The sequence below is a fragment of the Pleurodeles waltl genome, chromosome 7 (assembly GCF_031143425.1).
Source record: "Pleurodeles waltl isolate 20211129_DDA chromosome 7, aPleWal1.hap1.20221129, whole genome shotgun sequence".
Lineage (NCBI taxonomy): Eukaryota > Metazoa > Chordata > Amphibia > Caudata > Salamandridae > Pleurodeles > Pleurodeles waltl.
Window position 1 is genome coordinate 393,769,431 of NC_090446.1, and position 23,212 is coordinate 393,792,642.

The 23,212-nt window shown below is 44.5% G+C and overlaps 1 protein-coding gene across 2 annotated transcripts in view; it reads right to left on the reverse strand.

The window, feature by feature from the left end:
- LOC138304105 (fer-1-like protein 4) overlaps positions 1 to 23,212 on the reverse strand; it is a 1,042,026-nt gene that overhangs the window by 252,216 nt on the left and 766,598 nt on the right. For both annotated transcript variants that reach the window (XM_069243852.1, XM_069243853.1), the window contains one exon: positions 6,660 to 6,773. In XM_069243852.1, the coding sequence (XP_069099953.1) occupies positions 6,660 to 6,773 (114 nt within the window). The remainder of the gene's footprint in view (positions 1 to 6,659; positions 6,774 to 23,212) is intronic.

Below are 23,212 nucleotides of genomic sequence, written 5' to 3' on the forward strand. Positions count from 1 at the left end.
TTGCTGATTTGTTATTTTAAAGTCATTTTGATATTTTTTTTCTCCAGTACTGATTTTTTTAAAGTTTCATGATGATGTCTGCAAATATTTTCCAACAAAATTGTGGATTTTACAGAAGCAAAAGCACACTACTTTACTCACCCATATGTAATAGCCATGATAAATGAAAAGGCACCACGATTTTAAAAATGGCTCTAGTGCCAAAGTATGATGAGTCTTAAGAAGCTCAACACTTAAATGATTGTGCCGTTCTTTGTATGTGTGTCGTAGTCAGTAATTCAGAAGTGAAAAGCAGACCCTCTGTTGCTGAATGGATGGCTGTACCTGTATGGGGTACATGCTGAATCTGTATTGTGTCCCCTTCAGACAATGACATATTATAAAAGACACCAAAGTTGGGTTTCAGGTACTTAACAAACCTTGCCATTTCCTAGACAACACACCTTACTCTGCTTAATAACAGTAAAGTTCATGGAAGAGGCCCCACACCCACATTGTACATGAAAATCCCCTCTTGTCTATGGTACCTTTAGGGGCATATTTATACTCTGTTAGTGCTGAAATAGCGTAATTTTTATTTACGCTATTTCAGCACAAACTTAACGCCACATTTATATTTTGATGCTAAACCCGTCTAGCGTCAAAATATTGGCGTTAAAGTCGTTTTTTGCCTGCGGAAAACTACCTTGCGTCAATGAGATGCAAGTAAGGCGTTCCCGGGCAAAAAATTACTCTAAGGCCCTTGCGCCTTATTTATCCTCCCATGCAAAAGTTGTGCATGAGAGGGAGGCAGGCCTAAATAATGGCGCTAAGCTTGCTAAGCACCGTTATTTATCGCCTGGGTCAGGGCAGGCATTAGGGGACCTGTAAGCTCATTTCCATGGTGGAGCACCATGGAATAAGTCCACAGGTGCCCTCCCCAGGACACAGGGGCACCCCCACCCACACTAGAGGGACAACGGAGGATGGGGGACCCCATCCCAGGTAAGTACATGTAAGTAAAGTTAAGTATTTACCTTTTTTTTCCAAAGCCATAGGGGCCCAGATGTGGGCCCCCATACATGGCACAGGGTGCAATGGCCATGCCCAGGGGACCCCTGTCCCTTGCGCTGGCCATTGGGGTGGTGAGCATGACTCCTGCCTTTTATAAGGCAGGAGTCATGTGGAATGGTAGGTTTAGCGCCATAAAATGACGCTAATCTGGTTAGGGTCATCTTTTTTTATTCTAACCAGCATGCTAAACACCCATCTCCCATTTGGACACTCCCCCACCCAGCTAATATAATTTTTTTTTACGCTAGCCCACCCTTTGCACCGGATTACGCCATTCCATTATTATGGTGCCTGGCTGGTGTCCTGGAATGGCGCAAGCGAGCGCTATACTTTTTAACACAAACCTGCGTTAGCTAAGGTTTGCGCCAAAAAGTATAAATCAGGGCTGTAGTGTCTTGCCTGTTGTTAATGAAGGAACCCTTTTATTGTGTTTCAGGTGGCGATTTTCGTTTCCACATGAAGGAAAGTGTTCCACCATTGGGCAAATATGAAAAGCCTGGGGGAAGGAGAACCATTTTGTAATCGTTTGCAAGATGAAAGAAAAAGTAAGTGCATCATGGCGAGAAAATAAAACAACTGCCCCCACATTCATGAAGCGACAATCAACGCTCCCACCAGGTCAAGCACCAACACCACTTTAAAAAAATCAACACCAAACAAAGGTTATCATCACCTTAATCACTGTCATAAAGTTCTTCGGTATCAATATCAAGTGAAAGTGAATGAGATGATTGTGCAATGTCTATGTTTACATCAGGAAAATGTGCGCATGTTGGACTGGCTGCATGTGAAGAAAAACGCCAGTCAAAGGAAAGTTGACATGAAGAAGCACCAAAGTCATTCAAACATCGTCCAAAGTTACACTAAAAGTAAACGGTTGTTCAATACCTTTTATTATCGACAGTGATGGGTTGATAAACATTATGCCTGAGGAGAAATTCAATGAACTATCTCTATTGCCACAACTGATGCTATTGAAAACTAAAGTATATGCAAGGGCTGCATCAACGCCATTAAAAAGTCAAGGTTTATTCTTAGCAATGATGAAATACAAGAAGACAAAAGTGCGAGCGCCCATTTATGTGCCTGAAGGTATGGCATAAAGTGCCTGTTTACTCAGCACAGCTGCTGATATGGGACTGATTTCAGTGAACTACAACATGAATGCTCATCACGAAATAGTAAGTCAGTTCCCTTCATTATTTAATGAGTTGAGAAAACATAGGATTATGTAAGTACAATTGCATATTGAGGATGTCAATCTTGTTGCTCAAAGACACAGACAAATTGCTTTTCATTTACAAGAAGCGGTTGAAAAGGAGCTCAAATCATTACTTAAGCATGATTTCATTGAGTATTCTACTGGTCCAACACCATGGGTTTATCCCATAGCAGGACTACCCAAAAAGGACAGTGACTGAGCTGCATGCATCCGTATGGCTATGCATTTAGCAAACAAGGCAACGGAAAGAGAACAACATCCAGGTACGCATATTGCTGACATGATAACAAAATTGAATAGTGCAGAGGTCTTCTTTCGCTTTGATTTAAATAAAAGATATCATCAGTTGGACTGAAGGAGAATTGCAGGTGCATTACAACATTTTCTACATATATTAGTCTATTTCGGTGTAAAAGACTAAGGCCTGATTTTGATCATGGTGGAGGGGTTACACCGTCACCAACGTGACGAATATTCCATCCACCATATTACAATCCCAATTGTATGCTATGGGGATGACATATTAGTGTTCGGAGCTACACAGAAGGAGCACGATAAAGCTCTCAAGCAAGTGTATGGTTTACTTGTTCATGCAGGTTTGACTTTGAATGCTGAGAAATGTACATTCAATAAGTCAAAGCTAAAACTCTTTGGCCATATCTTTCCTAATGGGGGCATGACACCCACTCCAGCTAAAGTGCAAGTGCTGCCATATGCCAGTCCTCCACAAGATGTTTCCATGGTAAGTTCATTCCTTGGCATGGCCAGTTACTGTTCCAGAGACATACAGGACTTTGCCACCTTGAGTGCTCCCTTGAGAGACTTAACGAAAAACAATGTTTTATTGCATTGGTCACATGAATGTGAGCAAAGCTTTACCAGCATCAAACAAGCTATGAAGAACATTAATGAAATAACATATTTTATTCAAAAGTTTCATACAAAGGTTATTGTTGATGCTTGCTTAGTCAGGTTAGGTACATTACTTGAAAAGCACAACAGACGCTCAAAGACATGTTGTGGCATATGCAGGCTAAAGTTTGTCCCAAACTGAATGTGCTTATTCACAACCTGAGAAAGAAAGTTCAGAAGTGGTGGGGGCCTGTGAACATTTCCACGTGTTCTTTTACGGAAATCGATTTACACTTGTGACAGATCATCAAGCATTGGTTACCATCTTTGGCAATCCAAAGCCAAGATGCCTCCTCACACTGAATGTTGGTGTCTACGATTGCAAGAATACAACTATAGTATTACACCATCCAGGGAAAGATAAAAGCCTGCCGACTGCTTCTCTAAAGTGCCTAAACAGTGCCATGGTAGCCCTGCCAAAAGGGCTGAAGCCTGCATAACTTTCATTGTGAAATGAAACACACCAGCTGCCAATTCATTGGAGCAATTTGTCACTGCCAGGAGTCACAATACTGACATGTTAAAACTGAAAGACATTATGCATCAGTCACGGAACGAGCACACTCAACCTCTTACTAGTGACAATGACTACCAGAAATTTTAAAATGTCACAGATGACCTGTCTATAAGTCATTAAGGCATTATCTTTAGGGGTTTGAGAATTATTATTGTGGATAGTCTATGACAACAGATAGCTTAAGTGGCCCACAAAGGACATTGTGGAATTGTTGCCACAAAACCAGCTCTTCGAGACCAAGTCTGGTTCACTCATCTCAAAGAAAGAGGTGAAAGAGAGTAGAAGGCCTGTCATCTATGCAACTGCCTGTCATTGAAAATCACTCAACACCCCTTAAGCACGTCAGAGTTGCAAGGCATGCATGGGAAAGATTTGCTGTTAACATTTTGGTCCTCCTGACAATGGACATCACCTGATGGTGAGTGTTGATGAATGCTCCAGGTTTCCATTGATAGAAGATCTGTCAATTATAACACAAGATAAAGTCATCAAGAGATTAGACACCTTAACGAAATGGGGTGCCGTTGCAATCTTAAAATATGACAATGGACCACTTTTCAACAATCAAGTATTCAAAGACTTTCTCAGTTATCTTAATGTGAAGCATCAGATGAGCACACCTCTTTGGCCCCAGGCCAATGGCCTCGTCAAAAGTTTCATGCGTACATTAATGAATACTGTTCAGAGCACTGTGTTAGAAAAGTCTTAACTTAAAACTGTCTTGAATTCTCCCCTTTGTGCTTACGGTTTGACCTCGCACTCAACCACAGGTAGAGCCCTGCAACTTTGATGTTCAGGAGAGCCATGACAAACAAGTTACCTCAATGGACCAACAGAAGATCAGGTACTGAGGAAGAGAACCATTCCGAAGACGTGGACCATAAAAGAAAAACGAAGGCCTCTGCAGACCAGCAATGACATGTAAAAGACATTGGGGGTCATTTTGACCTCGGTGGTCTTTTTTCAAGACCGCCGAGGGACCACCGTGCAGAAGACCGCCTGTGCAGGCGGTTTGCCGCTCGGCCTATTATGACCGTTGGCAGCTCTCCGTCCCTTTATGGATGGAGAGCCGCCAACAGCCATACTGGCGGGCGGCGGGGAAGTGGCGGTAGCTCCACCTCCACTGCCAGGCCAACAGAACACCGCCCAGCGAATCACGTCTGTGTGGTGTCGGCGGAGCTGCCCCCATGGCTCCCTTCCCCTCCCGGAGGATCGACGGACCAGGTAAGTCGATCGTCCGTTAGGGGAGGCGGGTGGGGAGGTGTTGTGTGTTGTGTGCGTGCATGGGGGTGTGCGTCTGAGTATGTAGAGGGGGTGTGTGAGTGCGTGTATGCTTGTGGGGGTGATGCGTGTTTGGGAATGAGTGCGTGTATGTCTGTGGGTATGTCTGTATGGATGTGTGCATGTATGTTTGAATGTGGGTGTGCGTGTCTGACTGTGTGTGTGGATGTTGGCATGTATGTCGGGGTGTGTGCGTATGTGTGTTGGTGGTGCCTGCATGCGTGTCAGGTGTGTGTGTGAGTTATGTGATGTTGGGGTCGGGTGGGGAGGGGTGCCCTGCCACCTTTGGGGGGTGGCAGGGGTGGTGGGGGGTGTAGGGGAGGGAGTCGGGGTGGGGATGATGGGTGGGGGAGACCCCTATCAGTGCCAGGGAAGGAATTCCCTGGAACTGATAGTACTTACCGCCATGGATTTCATGGCGGTTCAAACCGCTGGAAATCCACGGTGGTAAGCTGGGTCCAAATACTGCCTGCAGTATAGTGACGCCCTCCGGGCTGGAGACCCAGGTCTCCAGCCCGGCGGGCAGAACGGAGAACCAGCGGATGACCATGGCGGTAACCGCCATGGTCATAATTCCCCAAGGTAAGACCGCCAGCCTGTTGGCGGTCTTACCGCCGGTTCTCCGCCTTCCGCCAGGGTCGTAATGACCACCATTGTTTTGACTAGAGGTGATCAGGTGCTCACCTGTCAGTTGATAAAACATAAGTCTGATGCTTCATTCAATGCTGAGCCTTTGCATGTTGTAACTAGCAAAGTACACATGGTGATTGCCCAATGTCCTGGGAAGTCCATTACGAGATATTCCTTATTTACGATGTGTAGCTCACCACTCGTCAGATATTGCTGTCACAGTAGATACTGGTTCTGTGAAGGCAACTGGAAAACCTACAACTGCATTACAAATGCAGATCATGGACACTTCTATTGTCAGTTTCCAGTTACCGAAGACACGATCGGGATGAGTAATAAGAGTGCCACAAAGGCTCATAGAAGAACTATAAATATATATATATATATATATATATTTGTAAAACCCTTTTGGCTCCTTGTGGGCTCCATAGAACTGTAACGTAAGTCTTAGAGCATGGTCAAGTGAATGCAGGTTTAGAATGGGGAGTTTGTGTTTGCAAGCAGAAGAATAAAGACGTGTAATACTCAGCTCTGTGTGTGGCATAGTCCCTGGCAGGTACCCAATCTGGGAAACAAGCTATAGTACCAAGCAGGGAATGAAGTGTAACCGAGAAGCGATGGAGGGAAAAAGAAGAGAAAAGAGGTCTGGTGGGAAATTTACAGATGGTTTCTACTGGAACCACTTGCGACATATGAGTGTTAGAACACCGTAATATAGTTGAGACATTAAATGCTATACACAAAGGTCTAAAACAAAATACTATAAAATTAAATACAATGTTCGTAAGCAATGACAGCCAGTGTAAAGCTGCCAAAGTTGCTTCACAGTTGAAGCCCATATCCCTACCAGCCTAGCTACAGCATTGTAAAATAGCTGTAGAAGATACAAAAAACGGGCAGATGCTCCAGAAAAAAAAAATCTCTGGTAGTCGGCAAGGGTCCGGACTCACCTTGAAAAAGCACCCCTCTGCCCAGTGCCCCTTTCCTAGGCTAATGCCCTCCTTAAATCAACAAGAGCTCGCCATCTGTCCAGTCCCAACGTACCTCGATTTTGAAATTCTTCAGCACGGGGCGGATTCCTGAAGGAATTATAAATCGATCCTCATGGTTTGGCATAATGTCTGGCTCCTTGGGCACAACATCGTCAGGTACAGACGGCTAAAGAAAACACAAAAACAATGCAATGTTCAGAAATTCCACATAGTAATAGAGCCATGCAATGGTACTAACATGTTATCAAATAAACATCATATAACACAAAGGCATGACGTACGGTCTCCAAGATAGACTCATGGCTTCCAGCCAACTACCAAATACGCTAAAGGCACCCTTTTATAGCTCTCAGGAAAATCTAATATACAGTTATTTGTCATAAACAGGCTTTTAAACACCAGAACTGGAGTTAGAGCCCACCCTCCTCAAAAACAGCCTCCCCAACCAAGTGAATTACCACAAACTGGGAAACTGCCAGCACAGGGAAGTCCTTGTGGTCACCTGAGTGATACAATGAACAAAGTCCTGAGTGTGTGGAAAGATTTCTAGTGCTGCCCCCCACAACACAGTGGCTTCAGGGCCCAATGTTAACGTACAAAGAGTTTGAAATGTCAAATGACATGAAATTATTCTTGTTTATTAAAATAAAAAATGATCATAACCAACTGAAAATTGTTTGGTAGCACAGAAGGGCCGAAGAAGCATGGACGTCATTTAGGGGTTGCCAGAGGTCGCAGCTGTGACCCTTGGCTTGCCCCTTGCGACCTCTGGCATTGTTTTTCGACCCCTGGCTTCAGAGGTAGCACAATCTGTGCCAAGAGCACAATGGCAGTGTATCATTAGGGACGTCGGTTGAGGCTCCTTTCTCCTTGTTATCTATAATTTGTTATTACATTAGTAGAAAATCATGTTTATTTACTATGTATGAGTGTACTAAAATACAATTAGCAGGACTATGGCCCTCCCTGGCAGCAGAGGTAAGTGAAAAATGCTTCTAAATGCATGTTGTGTGTGTGCTTGAGGGTATGTGTTTGCGTGAGAGACAGTGTGTAAGTGTGAATGTGTGGAAGCATGTGTGTGTGTGTGTGTGTGTGAATAAAGCTGATGGTCAAAGAGCGTGTGATGTCACTTCTGCTACCATTCAAAGAAGGAAACAATGTTTGAGTGAACTGACACTTTTAAGCCGGGTTTAAAAGTCTCTCCAGCTTTCCACCTCGAGATATAAAATATTATCTGAATGGATTTTTTTCTTCTTATCTTCTTAACCTATAAACTCACCTCGTCAATGGAGGACTTCATATCCTTTTGAAAGATCACATTCAGCCCTTTAGCATGCATAGTAAACAGTATTTACTTATTTTGCCTGCGTAGTAAACTACAGATACGTGCGTTATATTGTCTGCTCTCCATTTTGCAGTGTGGTTTGCAGTGTTGCAGCACCCTTTTGATCTTTCAGATTGCATGCTCTTTTAAAGCGCCTCCTCCCACTATTTTTCTAAGCTTGTGTAAGAACATTGACCCGCACCTTACCTTCCATTTTTGCATGTTTCCTCACTCTGAGTATATACTGGAAGTCACATGGTTGTCTGCCTAAATCTATATTGTCACTGAGAAATTGCCAGCATCTCATTTCGTTGATCAGCACCTCCTCGTATTTAAAACCAAATACCTGCATAATCACTACTCTTAACTACCTCATAAGAGTGTGTCTAGACGTCTGCACAAATAAACAGCAAACAGCTCAAGATGGCTGACATAAGGATGACAAATAACCACGAGACTTAAAAGAAACTAAATAAAGCCTGAAACAATTCAAAATCAGACCCACTAATACCTGAGTCACCTGTCAAGTCCAAATCAAACTCAGCAGCCTACAGGGTCCTTATCCTCCAACGTCTCGGGTCACTTCACAACCTGGTTCAAGAAACCAAATTCATCACACCAGTAGTGCAAAATGACATCAATGCGGTTAGAAACAACATGGAATATCTCACTTCTAAAATCACCATGGTCAAAAACTGAATAAGTGATCTCTTTTCTTGAAAAACAGTCCTCCAACACACCTGCCAGAATTGCATCACTAACTCGGGAAATCATCAAACTGGAAGAAGGAACTGCAGAGGGAATTTGAGAATTTTTGAACTACCTGAAGAATCTGAGCGAGATACCAATTCATGCACTGAATTCCTGGTAAACTGGACACCTAAAATCTTAAACATCAAATTCAACAAAGACTTCGAAATTGAACAAGCACATAGGATCCCATCAGGGACACAACCTGGTGCAACACCCAACCGATTCTGATTTCCAAGACCGATGATTTTACGGCCATTACGATGCCTCCACACAGAAGGTATACTACACAAATGAGGAAAGTGCAATCTAAACAATGGAATGAATCCAAAATGAACATTAGCCAAGATAACTCGAAGGATACTGTGGGGGTCATTACGATCCTGGCGGTCGGAGACCGCCAGGGGTAATGTGGCGTCGGTACCGCCAACAGGCTGGCGGTAAGGAGACCCGTATTACGACCGCGGCGGTAGCGCCGCGGTCGCACCGCCGGGGCCGGCGGTTTCCCGACGTTTTAGCCCCGGCGGTGATAATCCGCCAGGGCAGCGCTGCCCTGGGGATTATGACTCCCCTACCGCCAGCCTGTTTCTGGCGGTTTGCACCGCCAGGAAGAGGCTGGCGGTAAGGGGAGTCCTGGGGCCCCTGGGGGCCCCTGCACTGCCCTTGCCACTGGCATGGACAGTGCAGGGGCCCCCTAACAGGGCCCCGTGCAGCTTTTCACTGTCTGCATAGCAGACAGTGAAAAGCGCGACAGGTGCTACTGCACCCGTCGCACGGCCGCAACACCGACGGCTCCTATGTTGCGGCCGCATCCCCACTGGGCCGGCGGGCGTAAACTAGGTTTGCGCCCACCGGCCCAGCGGGGATGTTGTAATGGGGTCCGCGGGAGTGCGGCCGCTCGGCGGTTACCGCTTGGCGGGCGGCTTGTAATGACCCCCTATATCTAAAATGAAAGGTTTCTTGGCCCTAAGACAAAGTCTGAGAGGCATTGCCATACCATTCTCCTTTGTCGGTCCAGCAAAATTCAGAATCACTCTTGTGGGTCGATCCATGATTTTCTTGGAGCCCTCAACTCTAAGCGAATACCACACCTCAATATCCCACAATGACATGGTCATATGAGGGAACCCACAAAAATACAATGCCACATTTGACCCACTATATTTTGTTCCACTGCTGCAGGTACATAGTTGTTCCAACTGCACCCTTGTTTTTGAAAAAATTATGTCAACAATGTTTTGAACAACTTTGTGTGCTCCTTTTGGTTTCACCATAACGTCCACCCCTCTACACCCAAACACTAGTCTCATGACTAAACACAAAAGACATGCACTACGAGATTACTCACAGTAATCACACTGGCCACACCTCCACATCAACAAGCTCTCTGAGATCACTCTTAGCTTTCTACTTAAATGTCTCACCATGCAGATTTTCACCTATTGAGCCTGTGACCCTTACCATCATACCAGTGTGTAGATTGAAAGTACAGTACCTGCCATATGGTGCCCCTTATCATAACCTCACCGACCATTGCCTAGAGCGTACTAGGAGGCCTTTCACCCCTACTCTGACTGTCTCATGCACTTAGCAGCCCACACCAAAGATCCCAGAGAATGCTCACCCACCTAATCAACTATTCATTATCCCACAATAACATCCATGTGGTTCATCTAGTATTACAGCTCAGTGAGAACAAGCTTGGGACATGCACCACACAAATTGCTCCAAATGGCTTACTCATGACAGATAAACAGAGAAATCCAATTCTATGCTCAAATGGGCTCAAATGTTCTTGTATTCTTGAAGCTCCGATTAGCCAAGATGGAGTGTTTGTTAGGGTTGCACCAGCTCAAGGCATTATTCGCTTCTTTATACCGTTGGGTGGGAAGGCAGATGTCTTCATCGCCTCGGGGTGGGTGTTAGGTACTGTGAGGATTTGGTTGTATTATATGGTATGGTTGGGAAGCCTTCCTATGCAGTAAGCTCACAAATACTTTCTTGGGTCCAGTCAACTTAACCTTAGTTTCACCCTGGGTAGCTGGGCCACTGAGCAGTAAGGCTCAGCAAAGAAAAAATGTGTAAAGCATTTAACAGCACCAAACAACAGAATAAGAAATTCACAGGACATGAAAGAAACAAGACACAAATTCATAAAAATAAAGCTGACTTTTATAAATTTTGAGGGACCTTAACCATCAAACTCCACTGGAGGGTTCTGGAAATACTGATTTTAGAAATAATAAATAACTTTTTTATCAACCGTAAACAAGCATTGGCCAACAAAAGGTTTGGAAACTTTTGAAAAGTTTCTAAAAGTTAGTTCGACAGCTCCTGTCCAAGTTGGGTAACCAAGTCTGACAGGGCAGAGGTCTAAGAGGCCAGAAAGGATACTTTGGACAGTTTTCTGTCCACCAGAGTGTTTGTTGGCACATGATCTAAACTTTACAGGATGACTGCCATAGACGACAATGGAGTGGTCCTGATCCTGAGAGATGCAGGCTCAAAGATGCACAAGGATGCTCCTGATGCTGTGAGAACATCAGGGCTTAAGTCTGGTCAAGTCATAAGTCCACAGGTAAGTCTCAGGGCGACTCTGTCCATGCATCTCAGGGTCCCACAAAGTCCTCTTTGCAGGGTTCCAAGGTGTGCTGATACAGACAGTGCGATTTTGCAACACAGCGGTCACACTGTAAATCTTTTATGGAGACAGGTGTCTCTCTTGGGTGACAAATCGGGTCACAGCCAATGCTCTCAGGTCCAGTACACTAGGGAGCACCTTTTAGCTATCTCTAAATTGTCCTTTGGGGTGCCCGGCATCTGATAGTGGCCAAACATGTGCGGTGGCTACCAGCGATGCGACTTGGGCTCCTTCAGCTTTAATGTCCCAGTGCCATTCTGGGAGGTCAGCCTGCTGACCTTTGGAGTCTCTGTTTTGGACTGCGGCTGGGAATGAGCTTTTTCCCAAGCCAGGCACTGAGCACAGGGTTCAAAATTCACTAGCCCAAAGTGCAGCAGGTGCAGTTGCTCCAGTGTCACTGTCTCTGTTTGTGTGCTTCCAACAGGTGCAAAGTGGTCTTCCTCCTTCCACGTCCAGCGAGTACTGAGGGTCAACGTGCCAGGGGTGCCATACTTATCCCAGGAAAGTGCCCTGAAGGGATCATGGGTCATTAGCTAATGGGCTACATGGTCCCCTCCTACCTAGTGATGAAATTCCTGTAATGTGTGGCATGCCAGAATTACACATTCTTTCCTCATTCAAGATGGCACCACCCTTTCTCTGTCATAAGGAGCAAGGTAGCCCAGACTAGAAGTGTGGCTACCTGAAGGCAACACCCATGGTAAAACTTGCTTGGGGTGAGTTTCCCTCTCTGGCCTTGTCTCCATGCTGTCTGCAGGAACAAAAGGCTTCTGGTTCAGGGAGGTTGGGCCAGGCAGCCCCTCATAGGTGGCTTCCCCCTTGAAGCACACCTTAGGGCTAACACCCCCCTCCGAGGGTCCATCCTGGCAAAGGAGGTGACACCTCGCTATTGCGGAACTGACTTTGTTCCTGAGCCTGGGAATTGTTCACACGTCTCCCTAGGTGGTCAGAAAGCTGTCCGTGTGTCTACGCCTTTGTGAGGCTACCACTAGACGAGCAGAGCACAGAATGCCAACTTTCTTAAAGCTGCCCACCTTTATTAGTGACATTAATCTCGACATGGGTATCAGGTTGATTTAATGCCAGAAATGATTTGATATTAGATGACCCAGTTTGGTAATCCCAGTCAAAAGCTAACAGGGTTGGGATGCCACCCATTAACTCTGTATTAGCAAATGGGGCTACTAACTTTACCCACTGGAAAACAACAATTTCGAAGTTTTGCTGCTAAGAAATATCGTAAAAAATATTTCTTACTTAACAAAATAAAGCTCCTTGCAATGGGACTCTAGGTATTCCTGAGGTGAGACTTACATATAATGTTAAGGGATGAGGTGGCTTTTCCATTGGTTTAAATGGCAAAGTCGAACTGGCAAAGTAAATACTGTCCTTTCAGTCTGCAGTGGCAGGCTGGTTACCAGGCCTCAGTGCACTCTCAGTGTCAAAAAACTAGCAGCATCAGTCTCATAATGTGGGGGTGAACATGCAAAAAGAGGCATTTCCTTAAAGGTACTTTTGTTTATAGGGTTTTGGATTGTGTTATTATTATTATTGTTTTTTCTTCTCCCCCATCTCCTCTCTCCCTACTGGGACTTCCATTTTACAGCCCAACAATTTACAAGATGCCAACCTATAGCAACAAATAAAATTGTACCCCTTACACTATTTCTCCCAGTATCTTCAGCTTCCGGAAATGCAGCGACTGACGAGGTAACTAGGGGAATACTCCCTTAACCAGAAAGTTACCACTCATACGACCCATCATCCAATATATCATGACTACCTTATATTTACTATGATACAGCAATAATTTCACCAGCTATCACCCCACCAAATGGGAAGAAGATACTAAACTACTGCCAAGCCTCTGGGTGGATATTATACTATTTCAAGAAACCAGAGTAGACTCAAAGATGGGTTCCAAAATTAATGAGAACTGGATTGCGGATACTTTTTGCTACCCCTCATCCCAGAGAAAAAACACAGCACTTACATCGTATCCAAAAATGTCGGGATTTCGGTATCATCACACACACAATAGGGAACCCTGCTGGCTGATTCTCAAACAAAAGAAAAACAACAAAAGCTTTCAAGTCATAAACTTCTTTGCCCGACAGTTAACTCAACCACATTCTGGACTAAACTGTACAACACAATACAGAGCATCCCCAGGGATTTCACAGTAATTATTGGAGGAGATTTTAACCTGCCCCTTGACGGTAATATGGAGAGGATTTCTAAAACCAAATTCACAGGCAGCGATTCCCACAAACACATGAAACACTACACATCTAGTCACAACCTAATTGATATTTGAAGATTACATAATCCCAAAGACAGCCACTTTACTTTCTACTCTAATCCACAACACACTTTATCAAGGATCGGTTAAATATTATTGATAAATCCCTAGCCCCACTATGCAAGGCTCCCAGAATAGAACCAATACTTGTTTCCGGCCATGCCAGCATTTCAATTGAGGTGGAAAGTAGAAATAACTATCACCCCCCAAACAATAATAATTAAATGACTCGTTGCTTGACAATCCCACATCAAAAATCAAGATCCTACAGAATATCAAAAACTTCCTAACAGAGGACAAAGCTGACAATACTTCCTCTGTAGCGAGGTGGGACGCACTGAAGGTGACCCTATGTGGCACCATCATGGGCCTAACGTCAGCCAAAAACCAAATCCACCAATGATAACTTCATGAGCTAGAATCTGACACTAAAAGATGGAACACAGACTTCATCACACTAAAGTACCAGACTCACTACTAGTGCTACTTAAACTCCAATATGAGTATAACAGTATCTTAAGTGAAAAAGCCCAAAAAAGGGTGGAGCTCAATAGAGCAGAACAAATGTGCTTAAAAAGGCAAAGCCAGGAAAGCTTTGGCAAACTATGTAAAATACAGCAAATCCATCATACACGCCATTAAGAATGAAATTTGAGACACATGCACTTCTACTCATAAGACACTGGGCGTATTTCACACCTTTTATTCTTCCCCATGCAATTCGAATAAGGTAATCTGTATGGAGGATTGTCTCACATACCTTGAGCCCTGCAATCTACCCCAAGCAGGTGAGAATGACAGAACATCTCTAAGGAGACCAATAGAAATAAATGAAATCATGGAAGCCATTCAGGGCATAAACAAGACAAAGCCCCAGGACCCAACAGGTTCACTAGCCTTTGCTGACATCATCACTGACATCATCACGACCCCACTCAACTCTCTATTTGAATAATTTATCTCAGACAACATGCTGTCTAGCACAGCAACCAATGCAACAATAGTCATTAGTCTGAAAGAGGGGTAGGACCACCTAGATGTCAAAGACTTATCACCAATCTCACTCATCAATATCAATTGCAAATTGTATGCTAAAATTCTTGCCTCCAGACTCGAAAACATATTGGGAAACTTATCAACCCCTCACAGTCCAACTTCCTTAAAGAAAGGCTTGTTGTGGGCAACATAAGGCTTTTCTGCCATGTGATAAAAAGAGCAAAGTACTCTGACTCCCCCATGGCCGCTTTCGCCTTAGACGCAGAAAAGGTCTTTGATAAGGTCTCATGGCCATTCCTGCACAGCACTCCTACAAAAATATGAATTAAGCCCTGACTTCATTTGCATGACCATGGCACTGTAAAGTAAACCTGTTGCTATGATTAGGGTTAACGGCCACCTATCACACCTTTTCCAACTCATGCAGGGAACCAGACAAGGCTGCCCCTTTTCAACCCTGCTATTTCTCTTAGCAATAGAGCCTCTCCTACAAGCCTTAAATGTTAACTGAATATTAAAGGCCTCCCTTTCCTATCAGGCAGGGAAATCACAGCTGCCTGTGCCAGTGATATATTAATCTTCACTGAAGATGTGGAATGCACCATCCTGAAGATCGTCAAATACTCAGAGGTTTCAGGATACACCCTAAATAAGGATAAAACTGAAGTCTTCCCCCTAAATGTGTCCTGCACCCTTTCTGTTCTGGGTCACTCTGGTTTAAAATGGCAAAAGAAAGCAATCAAATATCTTGATGGCTGGTTTGCAAATAATTCAAATGACTCCCTCTCAATGAATGAAGACAAGACTCTTACTAAAATCAAGGAACTTCTCCAGGGATGGTCTCTTAAGCATACATTGTGGTGGAGAAGGACAGATATCATTAAAATGATGATTGCCCTGTTTGTTAACTTGCTAATGAGTATGTACCCTCTAACCCTACCCAAAGTCTTCCTCAAATCAATAGACAACTTAACAAATTAATTTGGAACCATAAAAAGGCATGCATATTCCTAGTAAAACTTAAGCTAAACAAGGAGAAAGGGGACCGGAATCTACCAGACTCTGCAGAGTACCAAACTGCTTACTTGGCTGCACAGGGTTCATGGTGGCTCTGCGGGGCAGCCCGCGTTTCCCACGATGGGTGTAGAAAGAAACCCATCTACATCACACCCTATCCCTCCAATTCCTCCAAGACCTCTCTTACCCCCCCAACATTGCTCACTCTATTCCCATAATTGCCAGTACGACATACACCCTGAAATGCTTAGGTAAAACCTTAAAAAATAAAAATGCACAAGTCAACCAGATCCTCCCTCTGGTATTACAGACAAATTAAAATACTTAACACTTTACTGCTCTGGGAACATTGGTCTCAAAAAGGTATTAACGCAATCTAAGACCTAGGCACATACGACAACCCACTAACCGTCTCTGCACTTAAAGGCAAATTTACACCACATAACATAGACTTCTATTACTTTCTGAAACTAAGACACTCCATCAGGAAAATGGGTTGTTCTCACCAGCCTGATCTCGCTCCATTATTATACAACCTCAGAAAATATGTCACTCAGTGTCCAAAATACACAAATTCATTCAACCACTCAGGAAAGCCCTATGTAGCTAAATTGTAAAGAAATGGTCTGCCCAGATCTCCACGCTCTCCAATCCTTCAAAGGAACCCTTTTGACAAAACAAGAAACTGTGGACCAATCTAGATACATACTTACAAAAATGTTATCTGTTATGAACTAAGCCTATTACCCTCTACATTCACATGATAATATACTTTCACACTGAACTCTATGTAGTTGAGGAGGAAACAAGGATTACCTGGTTAAGATACGCCCCACCCCCTCTGCTTCCCACCTCCTTCCCACGTAGTTCACATTTTTTGTATCTTTCTTGCTTTTATTGTATGCTCTGCTTGATAGTCTCTTAAACCACGAGGCTCAATCAACATCCATGCTTCGAAGCTCAAACCCGACTACTTCAAGGACTCTTATGTTATGTAAACCACTGTATACTTTGCCTCCCTCCCTAGCAGATTATACATGCTTGGCTATGCCTATGTAAGGTTACGGTAAGATTTATAAGCATATATCATGCTATGCTAGCTGCTGCTGCAACCTTAATGTTATGATCTGCCTATCGCGTAAAGAATATAAGAATATTACACCACATTCTCCTTAATGAATGTACATGACTGTTTTATTGTTTGGTCTTTGTTTCTTTCCCTTGTTTATTAAATAACAATAAAACTAATTGAACAAAGAAAACACACCCCTGCAACCCAATAATACCAAATTTCCTCTAGCCTATCATTTCATCCCACCACCAATTTCATGAACTTAACCCCTTCGCTGCCAGGCCTTTTTCGCCCTCCTGTGCCTGGCCTTTTTTTGGCTATTTGGGGCAGTTCGCGCTTAGGCCCTCATAACGTAGCTAGCCAAGCTAGCCAAGCCAAATTTGCATCATTTTTTTCCAACATCCAAGGGATTCTAGAGATACCCAGACTTTGTGGGTTACCCTGAAGGAAGCCAGGAAATTAGCCAAAATACAGTGAAAATTTCTTTTTTTTTTTTTAAATGGGAAAAGTGGCTGTAGAAGAAGGCTTGTGTTTTTTTCCCTGAAAATGGCATCAACAAAGGGTTTGCGGTGCTAAAATCACCAGCTTCCCAGCTTTCAGGAACAGGCAGACTTGAATCAGAAAACCCAATTTTTCAACACAAATTTGGCATTTTACTGGGACATACCCCATTTTTACAATTTTTTGTGCTTTCAGCCTCCTTCCAGTCAATGACAGAAATGGGCATGAAACCAATGCTGGATCCCAGAAACCTAAACATTTCTGAAAAGTAGATAAAATGCTGAATTCAGCAGGGAGCAATTTGTGTAGATCCTACAGAAAATAACAACTGAAAAAAAACATATTGAAATTGAGGTGAAAAAAACAGCAATTTTTCTCTATCTTTTACTCTGTAACTTTTTCCTGCAATGTCAGATTTTTTAAAGCAATATACCGTTACGTCTGCTGGACTCTTCTGGTTGCGGGGATATATAGGGCTTCTAGGTTCATCAAGAACCCTAGGTACCCAAAACCAATAAATGAGCTCCACTGAATTCCGGGGTGACCATACTAGCATGTGAATTACAGGGCATTTCTCAAATAGATGTCTTTTTTACACACTTTCTTATATTTGGAAGGAAAAAATGTAGAGAAAGACAAGGGGCAATAACACTTGTTTTGCTATTCTATGTTCCCCCAAGTCTCCCGATGAAAATGATACCTCACTTGTGTGGGTAGGCCTAGCGCCCGCGACAGGAAATGCCCCAAAACACAACGTGGACACATCACATTTTTTGACAGAAAACAGAGGTGTTTTTTTGCAAAGTGCCTACCTGTAGATTTTGGCCTCTAGGTCAGCCGGCACCTAGGGAAACCTACCAAACCTGTGCATTTTTTTAAACTAGGGACCTAGGGGAATCCAAGATGGGGTAACTTGTGGGGCTCTGACCAGGTTCTGTTACCCAGAATCCTTTGCAAACCTCAAAATTTGGCCAAAAAAAACACGCTTTCCTCACATTTCGGTGACTGAAAGTTCTGGAATCTGAGAGGAGCCACAAATTTCCTTCCACCCAGCGTTCCCCCAAGTCTCCCGATAAAAATTATACCTCACTTGTGTGGGTAGGCTTAGCGCCCGCGACAGGAAACGCCCCAAAACGCAACGTGGACACATCACATTTTTTTAAAGAAAACAGAGGTGTTTTTTGCAAAGTGCCTACCTGTAGATTTTGGCCTCTAGCTCAGCCGGCACCTACGGAAACCTACCAAACCTGTGCATTTTTTAAAACTAGAGACCTAGGGGAATCCAAAATGGGGTGACTTGTGGGGCTCTGACCAGGTTCTGTTACCCAGAATCCTTTGCAAACCTCAAACTTTGGCTAAAAAAACACATTTTCCTCAAATTTTGGTGACAGAAAGTTTTGGATTCAGAGAGGAGCCACAAATTTCCTTCCACCCAGCGTTCCCCCAAGTCTCCCGATAAAAATGATACCTCACTTGTGTGGGTAGGCCTAGCGCCCGCGACAGGAAATGCCCCAAAACGCAACATGGACACATCACATTTTTTTAAAGAAAACAGAGGTGTTTTTTGCAAAGTGCCTACCTGTAGATTTTGGCCTCTAGCTCAGCCGGCACCTAGGGAAACCTACCAAACCTGTGCATTTTTGAAAACTAGAGACCTAGGGGAATCCAAGATGGGGTGACATGTGGGGCTCTGACAGGTTCTGTTACCCAGAATCCTTTGCAAACATCAAAATTTGGCTAAAAAAAAACACGTGTTCCTCACATTTTGGTGACAGATAGTTCTGGAATCAGAGAGGAGACAAAAATGTCCTTCCACCCAGCGTTCCCCCAAGTCTCCTGATAAAAATGATACCTCACTTGTGTGGGTAGGCCTAGCGCTCGCGACAGGAAATGCCCCAAAATGCAACGTGGACACATCACATTTTTTGAAAGAAAACAGAGGTGTTTTTTGCAAAGTGCCTACCTGTAGATTTTGGCCTCTAGCTCAGCCGGCACCTAGGGAAACCTACCAAACCTGTGCATTTCTGAAAACTAGAGACCTAGGGGAATCCAAGATGGGGTGACTTGTGGGGCTCTGACCAGGTTCTGTTACCCAGAATCCTTTGCAAACCGCAAAATTTGGCTAAAAAAACACATTTTCCTCAAATTTTGGTGACAGAAAATTCTGGAATCTGAGAGGAGCCACAAATTTCCTTCCACCCAGCGTTCCCCCAAGTCTCCCGATAAAAATGATACCTCACTTGTGTGGGTAGGCCTAGCGCCCGTAATAGGAAATGGCCCAAAAGACAGCGTGGACACATCACATTTTTTCATAGAAAACAGTGCCTACCTGTGGATTTTGGCCTCTAGCTCAGCCGGCACCTAGGGAAACCTAGCAAACCAGCGCATGTTTGAAAACTAGAAACCCAGGGGAATCCCAGATGGGGTGACTTGTGGGGCTCTGACCAGGTTCTGTTACCCAGAATCCTTTGCAAACCTCACCATTTGGCTAAAAAAACACGTTTTCCTCACATTTCTGTGACAGAAAGTTCTGGAATCTGAGAGGAGCCACAAATTTCCTTCCACCCAGCATTCCCCCAAGTCTCCCGATAAAAGTGATACCTCACTTCTGTGGGTAGGCCTAGCGCCCGCGACAGCAAATGGCCCAAAACACAACGTGGACACATCACATTTTTTCATAGAAAACAGTGCCTACCTGTGGATTTTGGCCTCTAGCTCAGCCGGCCCCAGGGGGGGCAGAAATGGCCTAAATTAAATTTGTCCCCCACCCCCCCAACCCCCGCCCCAGGAGCGACCCTTGCCTCTGGGGTCGCTCCCCCTGCATGACATTGGCGCCCAAAAAAAAATCCCCGGTGCCTAGTGGTTTCTGCCCCCTTGGGGGCAGATTGACCTAAAATCAGCCAATCAGCCCCCAAGGGGGGCAGAAATGGTCTAAATACAATTTTACAAGCAACCCTTGCCTAATGAGTCGCTCACATCTCTAAAAAAACAAACAAACAAAAAAAACAGAAAAAAACTATTCGCCCTGGTGCCTAGAGGTTTGTGCCCCCCCTGGTGGCAGATCGGCCTAATAACAAAAGACCGATCTGCCCCCGGGGGGGCAGAAATGGCCTAAAATAAATTTGCCTCCCCACCCCCCAACTCCCCCCTGGGAGCGACCTTTGCCTACGGGGTTGCTCCCCCTGCGTGACGGCGCAAAAAAAAGATGAGCTTCCACCGCAAAGGAGGAGGCATTGTGATTGTCAGCGCGCGCTCGATCGCTGATGTCACATGGGGGGTGGGGGAGTTGGGGGTGGAAGGGGAAGGGCTTCCCCTTCCATCCCTGACTTGGGGGGTGGGGGGAACCCCGCAGAGGGAGCGCTAGCGCTCCCTCTGGGCTGGGTGCCCAGGACGTAATGGTTACGTCCTGGGCACAGCAGCACTGTGCCGCAGGACGTAACCATTACATCCTCGGCACAGAAGGGGTTAACAACTAAAACTGTAAATATGTCCCCATTTTCAGGCTTAAGCACATATTTTACTTTTATTTCTTATGGGTTTTATATGGAATGAGAACAATCCCCTTATGTCCAGAGTTCATAAATAATTAAAAAAACCTATGATGTGTTAAACAATCAGGCACCTGACTGTGCATGTGATACACAGATGGATCTGGTAACCTGCTGGCTTTGCCACTGAAATCCTTAAGATTTTCAGACATATTCCTTCACCAGCTTTCAAAATATCCTGATATCAGTGTAGTGTATCAGGTCAGTGTAGAATGACAAAGTTCTCTTCGTGTCCAAGTAATAGAACCTCTCCTCCTTGTTGGAAGGTTGAGGGGGAGCAAAAAAAGCAGGCACAGTGATAGCTATGACTGACATGAAGTGGGGTGACAATCTTCAGCAGGTAGGAGGCATGTGTCCAAATGACCTGTCAGACACCACTATAGATCTCTTGAAGTCTCCTTCAAAATCTGGATCAGGTTGGAGAGATTCTACTGATGTTGTACCCATTGGGACTTCAGATCCCCTTGCAGAGCTCACATATGCTATCTGGTGTGCTTCACCTCAGGGTGCAGGAGACCAACAGATTGAGGCTGAAACAGCAATATCGTAGTCTGACTATCCTGGAGTTTCTGCCCTGGAGGATAAGCGCAGAACTGCACTCTATACAGAATGGCTCACATGAAAGGGAGCATCTGAGAAGGAGTCAGGTGTGGCTTTGGCATATTGATAGTAAACCCCAGAATGTTGAAAAGATTTGCTGTAGTCTGGAAGTGGGTGATAAATGCCTCAGGCAAGCTTGTCTTTGAGGGAATGTGAAGACAGAAACCCCTGACCTCTGAAGTGAAGTTGCAAGCAACGCCAATACTTTCATGAACAAGCAGGGGGGCACTTGTGAGGCTGAATGTTAGGACAGTATGCTGAAAATGCTTGTGGTCCACTGTGAACGTCAGGTAATGCCTGTGGGCTTGCAGGACGGGGTGTGAAAATAAGCATCCTGAAAGTTCAACGCTACCGTCCTGTCTCCAGGGTCCATGACAGAGAGGACCTAAGCCAAAATGAGCATCTTTAGTTCCTCTTTCCCTAGCAAAGAGATCAGAGGGCACAAGTATAGTATAGAATGAAGTCATCTGTCCTTTTTTGGCACTAGAAAGTAGCAGTAATAGCAACCACATCCTACTTCTTCTTCTGCACCTTCTCAATGGCTCCTTAGGCCAGAAGAGCCTGCACTTAATGACAGAGCAAGGAGAGATGGTCCTCCGTCAATCATTCTTGGGATAATGCAAAGGCAGAGGGGTTTCCACAAATTGAAGGGTGTACCTCTTCTGCAGAATTTGACACACTCACTTGTCATAGGTAACTGCAGACCAGTGGGGCCAGTGGTACCTGATCCTGCTGCCAACGGGATGGTTGTGCTGGATAGGGGGAACATATGCTCCAAAAAAGGCTCAACAAAACATTTAAAAAAAGTGATAAAAAATAACCAAGGTAGCTCTCCAGATCCATGCTTATGGTGGAAAGAAAAGAACAGATGTCAGCACACTGGGTGACGTTTATAGTGGCATCGTAACTTCACTTCCAACGTGGATGATGCCAAAGCAGAGCCAACTGATAGCACCTACCAGGGATACCACCTACCAGCAATCTGAGGTCTGCTCAAGATTTTCTGAATCCAGTCAGACGTATGGGGAATATTCTAAGGTGAGGAATCTGGTGTAAGAAGTCTCTATCAGAAGCATGATCATTTATAGGTCACCCAATACAGTACAGCTGTCTTAGCTCTCATTGTCCCAATGAGGCTGCTGGAATTGGGAGGGAGCAGCACCAGATTGTGGGGAACTGAGTTCAATCCCACATTGTCTGACAATTGTCAGCCTAACCCTTTCGGCCGCTTTCAGTACCTCACCAACACTCGAAAGTGACGGTGATTTGTGGTAGCTGTGGGCATGACATTCTGATTTCTCATGGAAATCTTGGTGGAACAGATCTTATCCTTTTCTCAAAGTTACATTCATCTCACACATGCAAAGACAAACAGAAGCAGGACTTGGTTCAATGAATGTTGTTGAATCAACTGCATCTTAGATAGAAAGGCATGTACTGCAATAGTAATAATAATGAAACATAATAAGAGCAGAGCGGTGACAAAGAAAGTGAAGCATAAGAAAAGTCCCACCATAGTGTCAAAGTGCTGAGTGTCAGAATTCCTATCGACAATACTAAGGGTTGATGCTAGATCACAGTAGTGTTAGCCTAACCTGCACATCAGGACCCCCGTGCAGATACCATCCCCCATACCTGAATATGGTAGTAGCGAAGTGGGCTGTTGATCTACAGAGTCCTCTCCCATGTAGGCGGAAAAGATGTCAAGTCTCAGCAGACAGCTGCAATGAAACAACATCATACGGTGGCAATTTCTGTCTGGAATTTCCCTCTATTGTATAGTGGGCAGAGAGATGTTTTATTATAAAATAGCTGGTGTTCTAAGAAGACTGCCCTATTGTGCGAACACGTATG